Below are 16,886 nucleotides of genomic sequence, written 5' to 3' on the forward strand. Positions count from 1 at the left end.
ACTCCGCTCGCTCTCTCTCCACTTTTGATTTTTCCGACGCCTCCTCCGACGAGAAGATTTTGTTTTTTTGGTTTTGGTCACACGAACGTCGACTTTGAGCGACCGACGGAAAGAACAACAATGGAAGAAAGCATCGAGCTCGTCGCGAGGAAATGTGGCCAGCAGCTGGGTGGGTCTCTTGCATTGTGAGTGTGCTTAATGACGTTCCTCGACTGACGCCGGGCTCGGTTCGTTAGACACGTTTCAGCGCTGCATCCTCGCCAACCAGGCCAACCCTTCTTCCTGTGACGAGCACCGCGTCGCCCTGTCCAAGTGCGCCGCCGATGCTGTGCCGCTGCTCTCGACGATCAAAAAGACGTGCGAGCCGCAGCTCCGCGCTTACGATGCCTGCCTCGCTGCCAATACGCACAAAGGCGACGAAGAGCTCAGCAATCAGTGCACGCCCGTCCTTCGCAAGCTATGGGAATGCACAGAGTTTGTCAAGAGGCAAGAGATGGAGCGGACCGGCTCGAGGCCCGAAAGGCGGCCAGTCTGAGGGCTATAGTTAAGCACTCGGTCAAGAGGCGCTAAGGAGGGAAAGTCAAGAAAGAAGTCTTTCATACACTGTACATTACATGCAGCCCTGCATTTGTGGGCATCTCTAGAGTACAAGCAACCATATATTGTCTTTCGTGTACAAGTCAAGTAGGCACCAGCCGCGGACGTACGTCGAGCGAGAATGATTTGAGCCGCAAGATTCGACTGGCGATCCAAGCAAAGAAGCCTTCGTCGACATAGGCGTCGCGGTAGTCGAGGTAACCGCCGCCCAACCCAAGTCCGAGCGAGTTTGACAGCCGCCACTCGAACGGGTCCTCGTCATTGAGGAGCAGTCGGGTCCTGGGCTTCCACCAGACACCCAGAAAGAGGCCAACGAAGAAGATGAGCATGCTGCAGAGGAGCAACAGCCGGCGAGCCGACTCTTCGGCTTTGTCCTTGGAAAGGATGCTATTCTTTGCCGCAGAGACGTAATTGTAGACGCGGGACCGGACGGCACCAGGGACCAAGTCCCTCGCCTGACTTGCCAGCGGTCGCACTCCTTGAATGAGACTTGAACGGGCAATTGTCGAAAGCGATCTTCGGCGAGTGTGAGCCGTCTCCGTAGACACGCGTGCATTGAGAGCCTTCTTGTGCTCCTCGATGCGAGTCTCGAGCGATTGGCACCTGATCCCGAGCGAGCGCTTGAGCATCTCGTAATGATAGCTCGGCGACATGGCTTGGCCGCCGACGAAGAGTTCGACGAAGCCATCTACCAAGCGGTGGCCATCGCCTTCGACAAGATGCGAAGACGCGCGCTCCTCCGCGCTGCAGCTAGGGTGCAGCCGGGTAACGATGTTCTTCTCCAGCGCCGCCTCGTCGTACGTCGGCAGTGCGTGTTCCTCTGCGATGCGCCCAGAGCTTTCGGCTTCTCCATCGCCCGCCTGGCCGTCTGCGCGCTTCGACTTTGAACTCCGCACGCGCCTGCGGGTGACGGTTGTCTCGATCATGCTGTCCATGCTCGCTTCTCCGTCTTCGTCGCCGCCGTCATCTTCGCCCGCCTGGGCATTGTCCAGCAGACGCTGCATCTCTGCTCCCAGTGTCCTAGATGGTGTCGCCTTGCTCGACTGATCAAAGTCGCCCCGGTTGATAATCTCGCTTGTCCCCCTCATCTCCAGCTCTGCCGTCAGCCTCTCAATCTTTTCGCGCAGCGCAGCGTTGGTCGTCTCCATCTCCTCCATTTCCGCCTTTTGAGTCTCGAGAAGAGTGACCTTTGCCTGAAGCTCCTCGATCCTTGCTTGCTTCTTGCTGATCTCGTCGGCCAGTCTCTGATTCGTTGCGACGAACCCGACCTGGGCACCCTCGAGCTTCTCCATCGTCTGCTTGTCTGCGCTTGCGGCCTCGCGCAGCTTCTTTGATTCGTCTGTCATGGGAACAAAAGGTCAATAAGCAATCCTAGAGCATACACTTTCGGCGCTGATTTAATCAAACTCACTCTTCTGGTCATCCAATTGGACCTTGAGCCTGTTGTGCTGCCCCTTTAGGATCTCGTGCAGCTTCTGCTCCCTCGACAGGTCGTTCTCGAGATTGTTGATCAGGTCTGTCTGGCCCGTCTCGCGCGCACTTGCCTCCTTTTCCTCTCGCTTCATGACCGCATTCTGGTCCTTGAGCACCTCGATTTCGTTTTGCAGCGAAGAGATGATGGCCTCGTGCTCTTCCTGCACCTCGTTGTGCGCCCGTTCGCGCTCGTTGAGCGTCCGCTGCAGCGCCTCGAGCTGCGACTGGAGATCGTCGTCGTCTGCCTGCCTCATTGTCTCGTCGGCTTCGTCGGAATCGAAGCGATAGCGGCGCCCACTCGCGCGGCTGCTCGATCGACGGGGCGACTGCGGGCCTGCTGCTCCTGCACCGGCGAGGATGCCAAAGCTGCTAAAGTTGCCGATGCTGCTCTCATCGATACCCGGGCTGGCAGCACGGCTCGAGGAGCTCCTGGCGCTCTCAAAGTAGGAACTGCCTGCGCTGGCACTCGCGGGCAGCTTGGACGCGCCCGGCGTCTCGATGTCGTCGAGCAACGCATCCCACCGCTCGTTGGCCCTTGCCTCGTGCGAGTCGCCCCACGGCGGACTCGTGGCGCGGGGAAAGGCAAAGCCAGTGGAGCTCGAGCTCGAGCTTCGGGGCAGGCTCGGCGGCGTTGCAGCGAGTTCCTCGCGCGCAACGGACATGGTCGGCTGCGAGGAGAGGCGCTGCCGTGCGCCACCCGGGGGAGGAGGACGGCCCAGGCCGAGCGCAGCGTGGCCGTCGTAATCGCGGTCGACCAGCGGGCTGTTCTGCGGGTGGTCGGGGCTTCCCAGGCTCGACGCGTCGCTCAGCTTTCTCTGTCTCTCTCGCTCCCTCTCCTTCTCTCGGTTCGCCAGTGCCTGTGGCTTGGGTCGGCTCCATGCGCTTGGGGGCGCCTGCAGTTTGCCCTTGCCTCGAAGCACCTCTCTGTTCTCTGGATCGATGCTCTTGCGCCTCTCGTGACGCTTGTCGCCCTTCGCCCGCTTCGAGGGCCCAGCTGGGGCCGAGGCCGGTGCCGAGACACGGCGGGAGGTGTAAGGCGAGTCGGAGGGGTCCGATGTTGTCTTCTTTCGGGGCGTCGCTCGCATCGAGGACCACGCCGATGGCCCTGGGGTGAGCTGGTCTTCTTCGTCGCGCTCCTGTCTCTCGCCCTGACCTTGTCCATTTCCATCTTCTGTGCCTGTGCTGACGCCTGCCCCCTGGCCGAGTCCGGCCCTCTCGCTCTGTGACCGAGGAAAGGCGCGGGGCCTGCCATCGTCGTCCAAGTGCAGCGGTCGTCGGCCCCCAACGGTAGGCGTGCTCTGTTTTCTATCCCGTGAGCTTGATCGTTGGTAGTCGTCCTCTCCAATGCGCTCGAAGCTGTCGTCTTCGTACTCTTCCTCGTTGGATGACGAGACGCTCGAGTCGTCCTGCGACGAAAACGAGCTGTCTTCGCCCCCTGAACCGGATGTGGTAGTGGCCGTGTAAGCGGCAGCCGCAGCAGCAGCAGCAGCAGTGGCGGCAGCGGCCCTGCGCAAGGCGACAGAGTCCCCCTCCTCTCCGTCGCTCTCTGGCTGCGCAGCCTGAAGGGCGCCAATGAGCTGGAGCAGCGTGCTGGCGCTGATCTCGACGTCTGGGCTCTGCGAGACCTGCTGGGTCAGCTCCTCGCGAAGCCGGTCGCTGACCAGGCGTGACCCGCGCTGTCTCTCGTACTCGTCCAACAGGCTCGGCAGATCTCTGCACAGGACACAGCGCTCGCCCTGCGAATCAGACGACGAGGCAGGGACAAACTTGGTGAAGAGCGACTGGATGTGGCCCTCGAGCGTCGACTTGTCAGACAGGCTCGACACTTGCGAGTCGGTCGACGATGAGGCAGCCGCCTGGTCCATCGGTTCTGGCGAGGGCGATGGATGTGGTGGTGTCATCGTGCCAGAGGTGATGGCCTTGGCGATTTTCAAGATAAATGCGCACAGGACTTGTCAATTTGATGGTGATGAGATGAGGATACGATTTATGCACTCACATAGTGTCCGTGCTCTCCCTCGTCTGCTCCGCGCTCCTCGTCACTCGCCCCCTCTTCTCCGCTGGCCACGCTCTCGATGATGCTGAGCGGCCTCCCATATTCTGGCTCCGTGTCCTTCTTTCCGTGCACCCTGACGGGCGAGCTGCGGAGGCTCATCCTGGCAAGAGTTTCCTTCTTCTCCTCGAGTCTGCTCTTGTGCTCCTGAGTGTTCGCGGTCGTGATCACGACATCGCCGCCGGTCGTCGTCGAAGAAGGTTGTCGGAGGGGTCCAAGCGGCTCAGCTGCACTTGAAATTACACCCTTTGTTTTTATTTTACGCTTTGCACAGAGAGGGGAAGTGAGTGAGTCGCGGTGTTGGTCTTCTTTTTTTGGTCACATATCCGTCAGTCGTGTCAAAAAGCAGTCGGTCATTTTTTCTGATGCCTCCACAGCTGCGCGAAGCTGACTCAAGTCAAGTCGGAAAGAACGAGCCAATCGACGACATCCAGGCGCAACTTGCTCGTCTTTCGCTCGCTAAGACGACGAAGCACAAGCCGGCATGCCGCCTCGCCGCAAACGTGGTGCACAGGCCGCGTCCGCTGCAGCACCGCCGCCCGACCCCAAGACGTACCGGCGGCCCTCGCCCGATGAGGAAGTCTTTTCGGTCAAGTCGGTGAGCGACAGCAGCCTGGAGCGGCCTTCGGACTCGGTCGAAGAGGTTCGCGAGCCGCCTGCAAAGCGGCCGAAAAGGAACGGAGCCTCCAATGGCGCGTCCACATCGAGAACTCTACGCGGGCGGACGTCGGAAAGGAGCAGGCGCCAGGCTGAGGACCTCGTTGTAGTGCTGAGCGATGACGACGACGTTGGTGCAGCCGGGAAGCAGAATGGATCGATTGCTCCCTCGAAACGAGAAGATGACTCTGACGGGATGGATGACGACATGGAGGAGGTCGAGCTGCCGTCGAGACCAAGGAGTGAGGAAAATGAGGGAGGAGATGACGAGGATGAGGAGGAAGGACAAGATGATGATGAGGACGAAGACGACGACATGGAGGAAGTCGATTTGGCCGAGGGAGGGGGGGAAGCGGTACACGAAGAGGCCTACGCGGCCGCATACGAAGCAGCTGATGCTGCTGCTGCAGGGGAGGATGGAAACGAAGGCGGGTCAGACGTCCCCATCTTCAAGGATGGCAAGGGACAGCCCGGCGGCATTTCAATCTCCATCCATGGGCCTCAGAAGAGGGCCTTGGAGCTCAAGTTGGGTGCCAAGCGCAAGGGTCCCATCATCACCCATCGAGATCGTGTTTCAAGACTGGCAGCACACAAGTGGATGGTGCTCGCTGTCATTGCACATACAAAGGCGCGAAACAGTCTCATCAATGACGAGGCTCTCCGAGTGAGTGTGTACCGATCATGGGCATAGTAGACCGCTGACCAATTTTGAGGCTCATTCGAACCCTCCAGGACCATCTGTACACCCTCGTACCGAATACCTTCCTCGAGAAGCTGCGACTGATCCATCCCAAGAAGGTGCCCGTCCAAAACGAGCGGGTGAGGATGTTTGAGTCGCTGCTGCGGGAAATCACCAGGTGGTGGATTAGCCGCTTCCGACTCGAGCCCAACATGACGGCCGGTGCTGCGCTGCGGCAGCCCGATCCAGACAGCTTCAATGGCCTCTTCCCTGCGCCTGGCCGGCGCGTCGACGGGTGGGTCGTGGAGACTGCCAGGCAGCGAGAAGAGAGACATCGAGCGGAGCGAAGGGAGAGGAGCGAGATTAAGAAAGCTAAGGGAAAGGGGAAAGCCAAAGCTTCGTCGTCTGAAGCAGCCCAGGAAGAGGGCGAGGAAAAGGAAAGGAAGCCAAAGGCGCCCTTCAGCGAAATCACCCTCTTTGGCCCCGGCAACTCGACGCAGCCTCACTTTCTCCGCCTCGGCGAGTCGGCAGAACCCATTACATCGGCCGAAGATCTCATGACCCACGCTCGAGAGCTCATGGGCTCCCGCGAGACGAGCGCACAGCTGTTCGCAAGCATGTGCCGAGCCTTGGGTATCCCGTCGCGATTGGTCGTCAGCATTCAGGCACCCAGCTGGAGCGTCGCGGCGGCCAAGGTGGCCTCAACGGTTGGTGCGACGGGCGAGAAACCAAAGATGGGCTCGTTGGGAAAAAAGCGAAAGGCGATGCGCCTGAATGAGACTCGGGCCCTTGATGCGAGCTACGTGGCCGCCAATCGCAAGCCAGAGGATGTGATGACGAGCGACGACGAAAGCTTCGGCGGCGGAGAGGACACAGTGAGCGCCGAAGATGACGGAGTTGTCAGCAGGACGGGTGCCCGATCACGAGCGGCAGCAAGGCAGAGGCTCAAGAGTGGGACTGCCTCCAAGCCTGCAAGCGTGGCAAGCACCGCGAGTGCAGCATCTGCATCCAGCAGAGCCAAGGGCAAGGTTTCCAATGCAGAGCGTGATGATCAAAACACAACAAATGGACCTCCCCTGCGTGCGACTCGGTCAAGAAACGGGAAGGGCAAAGCACCGCAGACAAGTGACGAGCCGTCGCCAACTTCGAAGCCGATCAAAGGAAAGGGCAAAGCCAAAGAGTCCGAGTCCGAGCCTGACAAGAAGCGCGAGAAGACCACGGACGGCGACTACCGCGATGAGAGGTGGAAGAATCTCGAAGCACCGCTAGATGTAGAGTATCAGCCAAAGCTGCGCCCGATGCGGCCCAAGAAGCTCAAGGACACGGAGCTTGGATCGGACAATGTGACCGACGTCAAGCCAGTCGATATGACTGCGCCTCCTACGATGTGGGTCGAGGTGTTTAGCAAGCCCTGGAAACGGTGGATCACCGTCGACGTCGTACGCAACCTCGTTGAGCCCACTGGGAGCCGGAGAATGGAGCCGCTCCCAAGCGATCGGAGCAACCGCCTTGTCTACGTTGTTGCCTTTGAAGAGGACGGCCACGCTAGGGATGTGACAGCGCGCTATACACGAACGTTGCACAGCCGCATCAGCCGAATGAGGCCGCCGGCAACCAAGAAGGGGCCGACGACGCTCGAAGAATGGTGGCCAAAGGTTGTCAGTGCCATCCACCGGCCGCAGAAACTGGAGCGTGACGCCGTCGAGGATGTTGAATTGGAGAATGCGGCGTCACGCGAGCCCATGCCAAGCAGCGTGGCGGCCTTCAAGGACCATCCGGTCTACGCGCTGGAAAAGCACCTTAAGAGAGATGAAGTCATCTTTCCAGCAAAGCAGGCGGGCACCTTTCAAGGCACTCCCGTGTTTCTTCGTCGCAACGTCGTCGTCTGCCGCTCGGCGCGACAGTGGTACAACGAGGGCAAGGTTGTGCGCCCGGGAGAGGAGGCCCTTAAGTGGGTCCGCAGCCGAGGCTACACGCTGGCGAACAAACGGGCAGAAGAGCAGGCCAGGATGGAAGGTGGCGAGCTACCGCAGGAAGGACTGTACGCCGAGTTCCAGACCGAGCTGTATGTGCCGCCGCCAGTGTCCGAAGATGGAAAGGTGCCGACAAACGCATTTGGCAACATCGACCTGTTTGTGCCAAGCATGCTTCCCGAGGGAGCTGCCCATATACCATACAGCGGCGTTGGAAAAGTGGCAAAAAGCCTGGGGATCCAGTATGCTGAAGCCATCACCGGCTTCGAATTTCGCAAGCATCGGTCCATGCCCAAGATGTCTGGTATCGTGGTAGCCGCCAAGCATCACGATGCGCTCCTGGACGCCTATTGGACGTCGGAACACGTCGCGGCGGAGCGCGAGCACAACAAGCGGGTCGAACGAGCCATCAAGAACTGGAAGAGGCTCTTGAACAGCTTGAGGATCACCGAGCGGGTCAGAAGAGAGTATGGACAAGAAGACACTGGAGGGGCTGGAGAGCCCGAGGAGATGCAGGAGCAAGAGGGAGAGGATGGCGATGCGAGTGCGTACAGGAGCCTCCACGCCGAGATTGAGGAAGGAGGAGGGGGAGGCTTCATGATGGAAGGAGAATGAGGAGACATTATCGTGCTAGAAGGACTTCGCTGTAACAATATCGTATCGCATGTACAGCAACTTGTCCACATTCAATCTTGTAAAGCTGTTGCAAAAATAACCAAATTGTGGCGGGAACTTCACTCTTGATCAATTTCACCCTTGGGAACTCTGGGTTTCTGAGCGCCTCTCAGAACAGACCCTTCGGTGGGACCAATGTTCCGCTTTGTCCCCTGAACAGCGTGAGGCTGCAGCCAGGTGGACCAAGACAATGACTGATACGACTTTAGCATTGATTCAATTGCCAAACTTCACAGCTGTTCACGACTTTGGTGTGTCAAGTTCGCCTTAATAAATTCGCTTTCCATCTCTCGTCACTCTCTTCCCTTCTTCACGGACTAAGATCTGATTCCTTTCGTCACCAGCAAGATGAATTTGGAGGCTAGAGAAACGTATGCAACAAGAATGGTGCCTGTACTTTCGTCGATGTCGCCGAGTGCCTTCGTACAAGTCTATGGTCGAGTGTGGACTGCGCGAACGTCTCTCGTCGACTTAACCCATTGGTACGCCTTTCAATAGGCCGCATACGCGCCAAAACTCGGTTCGGACTGTTTCCACATCTGCACCTTTGTCACAATGACATTCATCTGAGAGGGATGAGCGAGCCTCTTGCGTAAGCCTACTAAGCAACCAAGACACGCTAGAATAATGCGCACCATTGCTTGGACAATTGAAGAGATCGGCGCCCGCCAAGTCGCTGTACCCTGACGGCAATTCGCAAGCGCCAACTGCGTGAGAGATCCGAGTGAACGAGAGCATAGCATCAAAGCGCAGGGCAAGCAAGACCCACGAACGTCTTTGTCGCTTCCGTGATTCTTATCGTAGAGGTACGTGATTCTGTGTGGGTACTTATCAGTGGCAACTATGTCAAGCTTTTCTCTCCCTTCACGAAGATACCGACGTGCTCTTCGCGGTTGGAATGGACCTAGCCAGGACGAGAATCTAGTGCGCGAGTTTCGCAGGTCAATCGGGATCGCTCTCTCGTGCGACTACGCCAGCTCACGTAAAGGGTGATGGCTGCGAGCCACATGTTTGATCGCTGATGCTAGAGGCCCGTTATTTGAGAAGTTGTGCGAGCCTTGGAAGGGGCAAGAAGAGGTGGGTTTGCAGCTGTAAGATGAACTGTTTAGTCCCTTTGACGTTGGTCAGATCCTCGTAAATTAGAGGCGAACGCACCATTATAAAGGAAGAGAATCTCCAGTGGGCATACAGGCAAGATTGCGCCACGGTGCGGAGGCCGAATGAGCCCAGACGATGGAACCGCCTTCCGCTCAGTCGGAGACTGGGGCACTCAGTCCTCCTGCACTACGATTCACATGGCGCATGTCCAAATGCCCTGTTCAAAGGTTTTACTCCGTATCAAAGCCAGCAAGTCGGCAATGGATGAGAAAAGGTCCTGTTGCAACAGCGCACGGCATTCAGCACCGACGGTTCTTTTGCTTTGAGAGTGTGGCTTGCTTGTGGAGAGAACGCTTTCTACCAAAGCACCTGCGAATCAGCTAGATTGGGGTTGTTTGTTTACTTGAACAATAAAGGACATCGGCCCAGAAGGAGGCCCGGTGCCATTGAAGCAAGCAGAGAGGATTTTGGACGCAGCAAGCTGCAGGCTGCGCGCGCTTAGGCTGGGCGGCTCGCAGGCTCCACATTTCCACTTTTTACTGTGGCGCGCGTGCCTGCCGTCGCCTGCCGTCAAAGTAAGAGTCCGGTTGAACCCCCGCTGCCTCTCGCCATTTGCCTCATCCAAGGCGACTGACTTTCTCGCGCGCTCATCGCTCTGCGTGACAAAGTTCCGTCCCAAGTCTCATCCACCGATAGAAGACGCCTCCGCTGGCGCCTCACTTTATCCTCACATGGCGGCTCGAGAGCCCGAGACCAACGGGCTTGCACCCGTCGACGGCAGAAACGACGATGTAGAGGCGGGCGAGGATGCGCCTCTGCTAAGCAACGGCGCCGATGGCGAGAGAGCAGCAGGATGGTCCCACTATCCTAGACAGCTCTTGTCGCGCACGTCGCAGTATGTCCACGGGATCGCATCATCGGCATACAGCGCCACCACCAACAAGGGCAAGCAGCGCAGCACCGACGAGCAAACCGTCGAAGCTGGCCCAGCCGCTGGTCCTTCACCCCGGCCAAGCATGAAGGAGAGGGTTCGCAAGTTCAAGGCGGGACATCCAGGCATCTTCTGGACCATTGTCGGCCTCCTCATTGCCATTGGCGTTGTGCTCCTGCTCCTGCTCATCGCCGTCGCTCACCTCTTTCTTATCACCCTCCGGTCTCCCAACGAGGCCGTCCAGCAACGAATCATTGCCCGTTCCCTCAACGTCGACGGGCCCGATAAGGTCGAGCTTCTCAATCTCACAAGCGAAGGTGTCTACGTCCGCATCGACGGCCGCATTGGCCTCGATGGCGACGCTGCTCTGGACGAATGGCTCGGACCGCGCAAGGAAAAGGGGCTCTGGAAGCGCAAAGAGAGAGACCTTATCGAATGGGTCTTTTCCAAGGTCAAGGGCGCAGAGGTCGACGTGGGTCAAGTCGCACTCCGATCACCTGACTGGAGCGTCAAGAGAAAAGTGGATGAGGTCCATCTGCTTCCCGAGGGCGAAGACGGCGATGACGGCAAGAAGATTAAGTCACTCGCCCGCCAGGAGCCCACCGACCTCATCACATTTGACATTGAGCCCCTGCTGGTGCCGCTTCCTCCTCTCAAGGGACACGGCGTGACGTCGCTCGGCAACAAGGACGAAGCTCCGGAAGCTGAGACGCCCCTGAGCTTGACGATTCTCCTCAAGCCATCCGCTCCCGACCTGCTTGTCTTCGCTCAAAATGCCATCAAGAACAAGCGCGCCATTCTCGACTTCAACGTGCACTCGGTTCGCGTCCGTGGACTCAGCCAAAAGGAGTGGACGGCAGGCGAGGTTGGAAAAAAGCGCTGGAACGTGCCTGGCTGGGTCGACCTGGCCATGGGCGACATCTGGAAGCGCTTGGGTCAGGACATTCCCAAGCTCGACAACAATGGCACCGGCACCGATGACTTCCTCAACCTGACCAGGTACGACTTTTTCGAGATCGGAAAACCAAAGGACAAGCTGGAGCTGCAAGACGATGGTGACTTGGTCGCAACGGCATCAAGGGCTTTGGGCATCAAGGCTTATGCTGAGGCAAAGAATCCGCTGGGTAAGCTCCTCAAGGGTTACGTTGGCTACAGCCTACCCTTTGGCGTCTTTCTGCCCATCGAAGACAACAAGGACAAGAACAACAATGGGAGCAGCCTCTTCAGCAAGCCTCCCAGCACGCAGCCAAAGGATACCGTCCTTCTCGCAGCGGTGGCAACAGAGCCCATCGAGATCAATGGCCAGGACAAGATCCCCTTGAAGCTGACAGGCAGAGTCGTTCCCCCTCCTCAGTCCGTGCTATCCTCGGAGGAGGCTGAGCCAGTCTATGCATCTAGCCGCAACGGCCAAAAGGTGCTGGACGCTGGCAACGCACATGTCGAAGATGATTCGCCAGGCCAAGCTGCCCTCAGTGGCTTTTTGAGTCGCTTCCTTCGTGGCGAGCCCAACTCTGTCTACGTTCACGGCGGTTCCCCCTTCACGACACCCCAGGCAAAGAAGACGCTGGGCAATGCCGACGACGAAGAGCCACTCCCCGGCGGCGGCTCTGTCCTGCCAGCGTGGCTGGACCGCGCCCTGCGGACCCTTTCACTTCCGATCAGCTTCCCTGGGTCCAAGGTGACGGATCTGATTCAGAACGTGACGATCAATGACCTCAAAATCACCCCTCACCCCTTCGAGAGGGAGAAGCTCCTGTGCAGCGGCACAGTCATGGGCGTCATGAACATGCCGGGCCAGCTCGCCACCGTCGATGTCGACATTACGGACCTGTGGCCAGACATTCTTGTCTATAATGGCAAGCCTCCCAGCATGCGGCACGGAGGTGGTAAAGGTGATGACGACGGAGACAAAGACGAGGCAGGAGCCCAAGACGAGGATGGAGATGAGCCCAGCAAAGACCCAGATGTTCCGGAGCCCGAGCCTCTGCCAGACCCGCTTCCCAAGGGTGCCTTTGGCCGTGTGGTGCCCCATGTTTGGGCGCCCGCCACGACCTATCTGGACCCAACGGATCCGAAGAAGCAACGCAAGCTCCTCCGTTCCGAGCTCAAGAATGTGCCTTTCACCGTCCTCCCCGGCCGAGGCGCCGAGTTCCGCTCTTTCAGCTGGAAGATTGTCACAGGCGAAGGTGCAAGGGCGGGTATCGAGGGTAAGGCCAAGGCCAAGATCTGGAACTCCGGCCTCGGAAAGCTTCTGCTTTCTAATTTGCCCGTCAAGGGTGTCTTCACCGTCGGCAAGCGGGGTGGCGATGATGGCGATGGCGATGGCGACGACGGACTCCTCCTGTAGAATCCTTTCCCCAACCTCCTCTTTCCTTTGCTTTTCGAATCTGCGTTTGTCATCTTCTTTGAGATCGTCATCCTGGGCTATTCTCACGGGCCTCTTTCCTGATGCGCCATGTTTTGTTACGAATCTGCTTTTCAATTGAACGTCTCTCACGATCTCTGTCACACCATCAGACCCCTCGGCTGAGCATTTGACGTGACTTAAAATGAGCCTCGTTCGTCTAGATGTGATGCTACTATACAGTACAATGTGTCTTAGGTTTGTTGTCTGCGCAATCCTTGTCCTGTGTATTCCTGTGTGTGTCTCAGACCAAGAGTTGGGGTTGTCCTTACTTCAAAAGAACCCTGCCGATGCTCCCTTCTATTATTTATACCTCGCTGCTGCTCTCGCCCTCTCCTTCGACGATCGCGCTCTTCGAGCTCTTTGAAAAGACGTAGAGGACCGAGCCGGGCCTTGTAAGCCTCAAGTCGAATCTCGATGGTTTTTCTTCAGGCTCGACCTCTTTGTCTGAAGTATTGTCGCCATCCTTTCAGGGGCGTAAGCACAGAGTGTCAGTTTTCGTCTTCAGAGTGCAGCACGAAGGCCTTTTTCTCTCACCTCCTTCTCGCACCCCTCTGCAATCGCATCGAGCTCTGTCAAGATTGATCCCCTGCCCTTTTGCATTCTGTTATTTGTCTCTTCGCCCGTCTTGTCTTCGTCTGAAGAATCTCCACCGTCTTCGTCAGCCGCCATTTCAGACTGGCTTGAAAAGAAGAGGCCGGCCTTGTTTCTCTTGCGCTCGTCAGTCTGCAGGGGAGACGTGCCGATGTCCAAGTTGTTGGCAGCCACAGTCTCGCGGAGTTCTGCAAGCATTTCGACTTTTTGCTCCTCGACGATCATGTTAAGGACCTCGTCTTTCGTTGCCTTGACGAGCAATCCCTCGTCCTCGTCCAGTCGACCAGCTTCTGCTGCGTCGTCGCCTTCTGCAAGTCGGCCATGCTCTCCTCTTTCTTCCTGGCCGACAAGCTTGCCCACGTCGGAAAAGTCATGATGGCCCCAATCCAACAGGGCGGCCAGCTTCGCACGCTTGTCAATCTCGCTCTCACTCTTTTGTGCCTTTGCCACTTGCGACGCAGGGATAAAGGACTTCTCGACTGGACTTTGCTCTTCTTTTGCGTCCCCGTCTTCCTCACTATCTTCCTTCTTTCGACCAGCACCTCCGACACCAGTGCCGCCGCAGCTACAACCAAGCTGATCATGAGAAATGCATGGAGTATCGAGATGGAGTCGGAAGATATCACGAAGCTCTTCGATTGAGAAAGAGTCGGAAGCGGATTTCTTGCCCGTCGCTCCCTGAGTTACCGCCTCCGCATTGCCGCTGTCAATCATTGAGTCGCTCAGTCCGAGCTTGCTGATCTGCCGCTCATAGATCTTCTCGTCCATGGTGCCCGCGACAAGCAGGCGGTAGATGTAGCAATGTTTCTTCTGTCCATCTCGATGAATACGCGCCATCGCCTGTCTATCAACGGCCGGATTCCAATCTGAGTCGACGAGGATAAGTCGGTTGGCGCCAATCAGGTTGATTCCTGTGCCTCCAGTCTTGGAGCTGAGCAGAAAGACAAAGCTTTCCTTCTGTAATCCACGATTGAAGTCGTTGATGATTCTCATGCGGTCGGATTGCTTTGTCGTGCCGTCCATTCGTACGAAGCTGTGGCGCGACTTTCGACAGATGGCTTCGAGGATGTCGAGCGTCTTCGTGAAATTGGACACAATGACCACCTTATCGCTGGTCGTCTCCCGGATCAATTTGAGCATCTTGAAGAGGCAGAGGAGCTTGCCACTCAAGCTGGCATCGTTCGTCACGGTCCGCCTCGGGAAGAGATCCACGGTATTTTCAACAAGTGATTGAGTCACTGTTTGTTCGATGCCACCTTTGTCGCCGAGATCCTTGAGGAGGAGCTCGGGTGTGTTGCAGAGCTTGCGAAGGACACCAGTCAACGTCAGGTGATTTGTTGCCGCACCGCTTTCACCACCTTCGCCGAGGACATCGCGGATGAAGTTGGACTCCAGAATTCGGTTGTAGACATCCAGCTGGAGTTTCGAGGGGCTGCAAAAGACGACGAGCTCATGCTTGGGTGGAAGATAGCCGGAGAGGAGCTCAGCTGTTCGACGGAGCATGATCTTGCCTGCAATCTGCTGAAGGCTATCTGTCAGCTGCCGTCCGCGATCGATGACCTCTTGCCGAGCTCCACGCTGCCTGCTCCGCATGATGGGGTCCTCTATCGCCCGTTTGAAGACCTTTGGCGAATCAAGCAGCCCAGGCGCAACGAAGTCGAACATGGCGTAGAATTCTGAGAGATCGTTCTGAATGGGTGTGCCAGTCAGGATGATGCGCCGAGGGCAGTTGAAGCTCGAGAACATTTGCGTAGTCTTGGCTTGAAGTGACTTTAGCCGATGACCTTCGTCGCAGACCACCAAGCCAAAAGGAGGTTGCGCGTCGGCCAACGCTTTCACACATGTTCGCATCCTCTCGTAGCCAATGACGATGACTTGGATCGATCGACCATTGACGAGGCTCTCTACGCTGGTCTCGCTCGCTTCAATGCCTTTGACATTGATTTTCGTGTTGCCAATCCACTTTGTGAATTCCCTCGTCCAGTTCTTGACCAACGAGAGCGGGCACACAATGAGGGCTCGATCGATGGTCCTTGCGGTGGGCGAATAGTAGCAGCTTTGCGTGAGGAGCGTCGAGATAAGCGTGATTGTTTGAAGCGTTTTGCCCAGGCCCATCTCGTCTCCCAGAATGGCACCCATCGACTCATCGCTGTCATCGATGCGCATGCCCATGACTCGTTCGTAGAGAAATCTGACACCTTCAACTTGATGCGGACGCAGGGCTTTGGTGAGAACAGGATCGACGACTACATCGACTACGGGGAGATTCCTCTTGTTGAAGACCTTCTGATGCTCCTTGTCCGGGCGCTTCATAACGATGGCGCCCACTTCGTCGGGGTCAAATTTGGGCTTTGGCGTTGTCCCGTTGCCCGGATTCAGCAGGCCCGCAACTTTAGGGAGGAATTGCTCCCTCGATCCGCCCGCACTCTTGCTCATTGGCTTTGCTGTAGGGGTGCAGTCAGGTCAGTAGATCATGTGAATCTACCGTGTCTTTCTTTACTAACCGTAGAATGATCGTGCGTCAACAGACGTCGGTGTCTCTGGGTCTTTCACGGGACCAATCGCACCCGGCAAGCGAGGCGCCGATGATGCAGACTCTCGCCGTGCCGAGAGAGGCTCTCGCATCGTCGAGCTTGCGTCGCCTGTATTCCGTCCGCTCGCTGGAGTCGAAGGAGCTCGGTGTGCCGAGACGGGACTCTGCGCGTGGCCCAGCCTTGAGCCAGTCATTCCGACCCTGATCGGTTTATGGTTGAGGACATAATTCTTTGGCGGTGCGGCACTAGTGCTATGACGCTGATGGTCTGACGCAGGGGCGGGCGTCGAGCAGTTGCCTCGCAGGAAGTCTTGCTCGCTGATTTCATACTCGATCTGTGGCAAAGCAGAATCAGCATGATGGCGGAGCGCAGGCGAGAGACCGCAACTACCGACAATGGCCTGAAAAGATCGATACGTGGTCAGCTTCGGAGAGTGGTGGCTCTTCTGAAGACTCTCGACTCACTTCGTAGGCTCCGATCTTGAAGAACTGATTCTCATCCTCTGTCCTCTCCAATGCCAGGCTCGCCAAGTTGCCGCTCTGCGCCAAGCTGCCCAAACGCACCAGATCAGCCTCACGCATTCAGACGTCTCCGTCGTCTGCGCCACTCACTTCTTCATCGTATCTACGTCGCGCAGCACATGCAGCCTGCCCTGGTTCTTGACGATCAGCACCGCATCATTCTCCCACGACTTGTTCTTGCGCGTGTTGGGCTTGCGGTACAGGCACTTCCAGTACGATGTGTCGTTCCCCTGTCCCTGGTGCGACAGCTTAGGCTGCTGAGCGGGTGACAGGGTAGGCAAACGCTGCGTCGAGGAGGGTCCTTCGCCGCGATCATCATCCTCGACTGGCTCCTCCTCATGCTCGACTCTGCCCACACTCCGCGAGACCCGCAGAAAAGTGGACTGGTCCAGCGGCTGGCAGTCGTCCTCGACGTCGTCCTCGGCCGGTGAGACATAGCAGGCGTCGCCGGTGGGAATGAAGCCGCCAAGTCTCTTCTTCTTGGTCGAGGCGACTTCGAAGCTGCTCGGACGCTTGCGAGGCTTGGGCGTCGGTGGCTTGAACTCCGAAGTCAGCTTCTTGTAGCTGTACGGATCCATATCGCCGGCCCCCTCGCTCCTTGCACGCTCAGGCTGCTGTGTTTGCTGCTGGTGCTGCTGCCCGACAATGTATGCTCGCTCGCTCAGCCTCCGAAGATGCAAGTGAAGTGTTCTTCTTT

The 16,886-nt window shown here is 57.6% G+C and overlaps 7 protein-coding genes across 7 annotated transcripts; 4 read left to right on the plus strand and 3 right to left on the minus strand.

Moving 5' to 3' along the window:
- Window positions 1–34: 34 nt before the first annotated feature.
- On the plus strand, window positions 35–675 carry FA10DRAFT_255843 (hypothetical protein). The gene is made up of 2 exons (XM_025519784.1): window positions 35–169; window positions 237–675. Exons 1-2 carry the CDS (start codon window positions 121–123, stop codon window positions 533–535), a joined length of 348 nt encoding a protein of 115 aa, XP_025374612.1. The 5' UTR covers window positions 35–120; the 3' UTR covers window positions 536–675.
- FA10DRAFT_304185 (hypothetical protein) lies at window positions 598–4,387 on the minus strand. The gene is made up of 3 exons (XM_025525326.1): window positions 4,070–4,387; window positions 2,009–3,989; window positions 598–1,936 (listed from the first exon to the last, which is right to left on the minus strand). The coding sequence occupies exons 1-3, from the start codon at window positions 4,223–4,225 to the stop codon at window positions 681–683; spliced, it is 3,393 nt and encodes a 1,130-aa protein (XP_025374613.1). The 5' UTR covers window positions 4,226–4,387; the 3' UTR covers window positions 598–680.
- Window positions 4,388–5,096: 709 nt separating this feature from the next.
- Window positions 5,097–8,047, plus strand: FA10DRAFT_234623 (Rad4-domain-containing protein; the record flags this gene model as incomplete). The annotated part of the gene is made up of 2 exons (XM_025518990.1): window positions 5,097–5,444; window positions 5,513–8,047. 2 exons carry the CDS (start codon window positions 5,097–5,099, stop codon window positions 8,045–8,047), a joined length of 2,883 nt encoding a protein of 960 aa, XP_025374614.1.
- A 444-nt stretch (window positions 8,048–8,491) lies between these two features.
- Window positions 8,492–9,438, minus strand: FA10DRAFT_269368 (hypothetical protein). The gene is made up of 6 exons (XM_025522725.1): window positions 9,263–9,438; window positions 9,090–9,196; window positions 8,988–9,028; window positions 8,877–8,923; window positions 8,743–8,814; window positions 8,492–8,673 (listed from the first exon to the last, which is right to left on the minus strand). Exons 2-6 carry the CDS (start codon window positions 9,114–9,116, stop codon window positions 8,579–8,581), a joined length of 282 nt encoding a protein of 93 aa, XP_025374615.1. The 5' UTR covers window positions 9,117–9,196; window positions 9,263–9,438; the 3' UTR covers window positions 8,492–8,578.
- FA10DRAFT_269369 (hypothetical protein) lies at window positions 9,312–9,571 on the plus strand. The gene has a single exon (XM_025522726.1). It carries the CDS (start codon window positions 9,328–9,330, stop codon window positions 9,529–9,531), a length of 204 nt encoding a protein of 67 aa, XP_025374616.1. The 5' UTR covers window positions 9,312–9,327; the 3' UTR covers window positions 9,532–9,571.
- Window positions 9,572–9,835: 264 nt separating this feature from the next.
- FA10DRAFT_269370 (hypothetical protein) lies at window positions 9,836–12,645 on the plus strand. Its single transcript, XM_025522727.1, has one exon. It carries the CDS (start codon window positions 9,937–9,939, stop codon window positions 12,481–12,483), a length of 2,547 nt encoding a protein of 848 aa, XP_025374617.1. The 5' UTR covers window positions 9,836–9,936; the 3' UTR covers window positions 12,484–12,645.
- A 49-nt stretch (window positions 12,646–12,694) lies between these two features.
- On the minus strand, window positions 12,695–16,863 carry FA10DRAFT_269371 (hypothetical protein). Its single transcript, XM_025522728.1, has 6 exons — window positions 16,280–16,863; window positions 16,133–16,217; window positions 16,063–16,068; window positions 15,639–16,002; window positions 13,078–15,578; window positions 12,695–13,006 (listed from the first exon to the last, which is right to left on the minus strand). The coding sequence occupies exons 1-6, from the start codon at window positions 16,765–16,767 to the stop codon at window positions 12,848–12,850; spliced, it is 3,603 nt and encodes a 1,200-aa protein (XP_025374618.1). The 5' UTR covers window positions 16,768–16,863; the 3' UTR covers window positions 12,695–12,847.
- Window positions 16,864–16,886: the final 23 nt, after the last annotated feature.

Source organism: Acaromyces ingoldii (genome assembly GCF_003144295.1).
Source record: "Acaromyces ingoldii strain MCA 4198 unplaced genomic scaffold FA10scaffold_7, whole genome shotgun sequence".
Classification (NCBI taxonomy): Eukaryota; Fungi; Basidiomycota; class Exobasidiomycetes; order Exobasidiales; family Cryptobasidiaceae; genus Acaromyces; species Acaromyces ingoldii.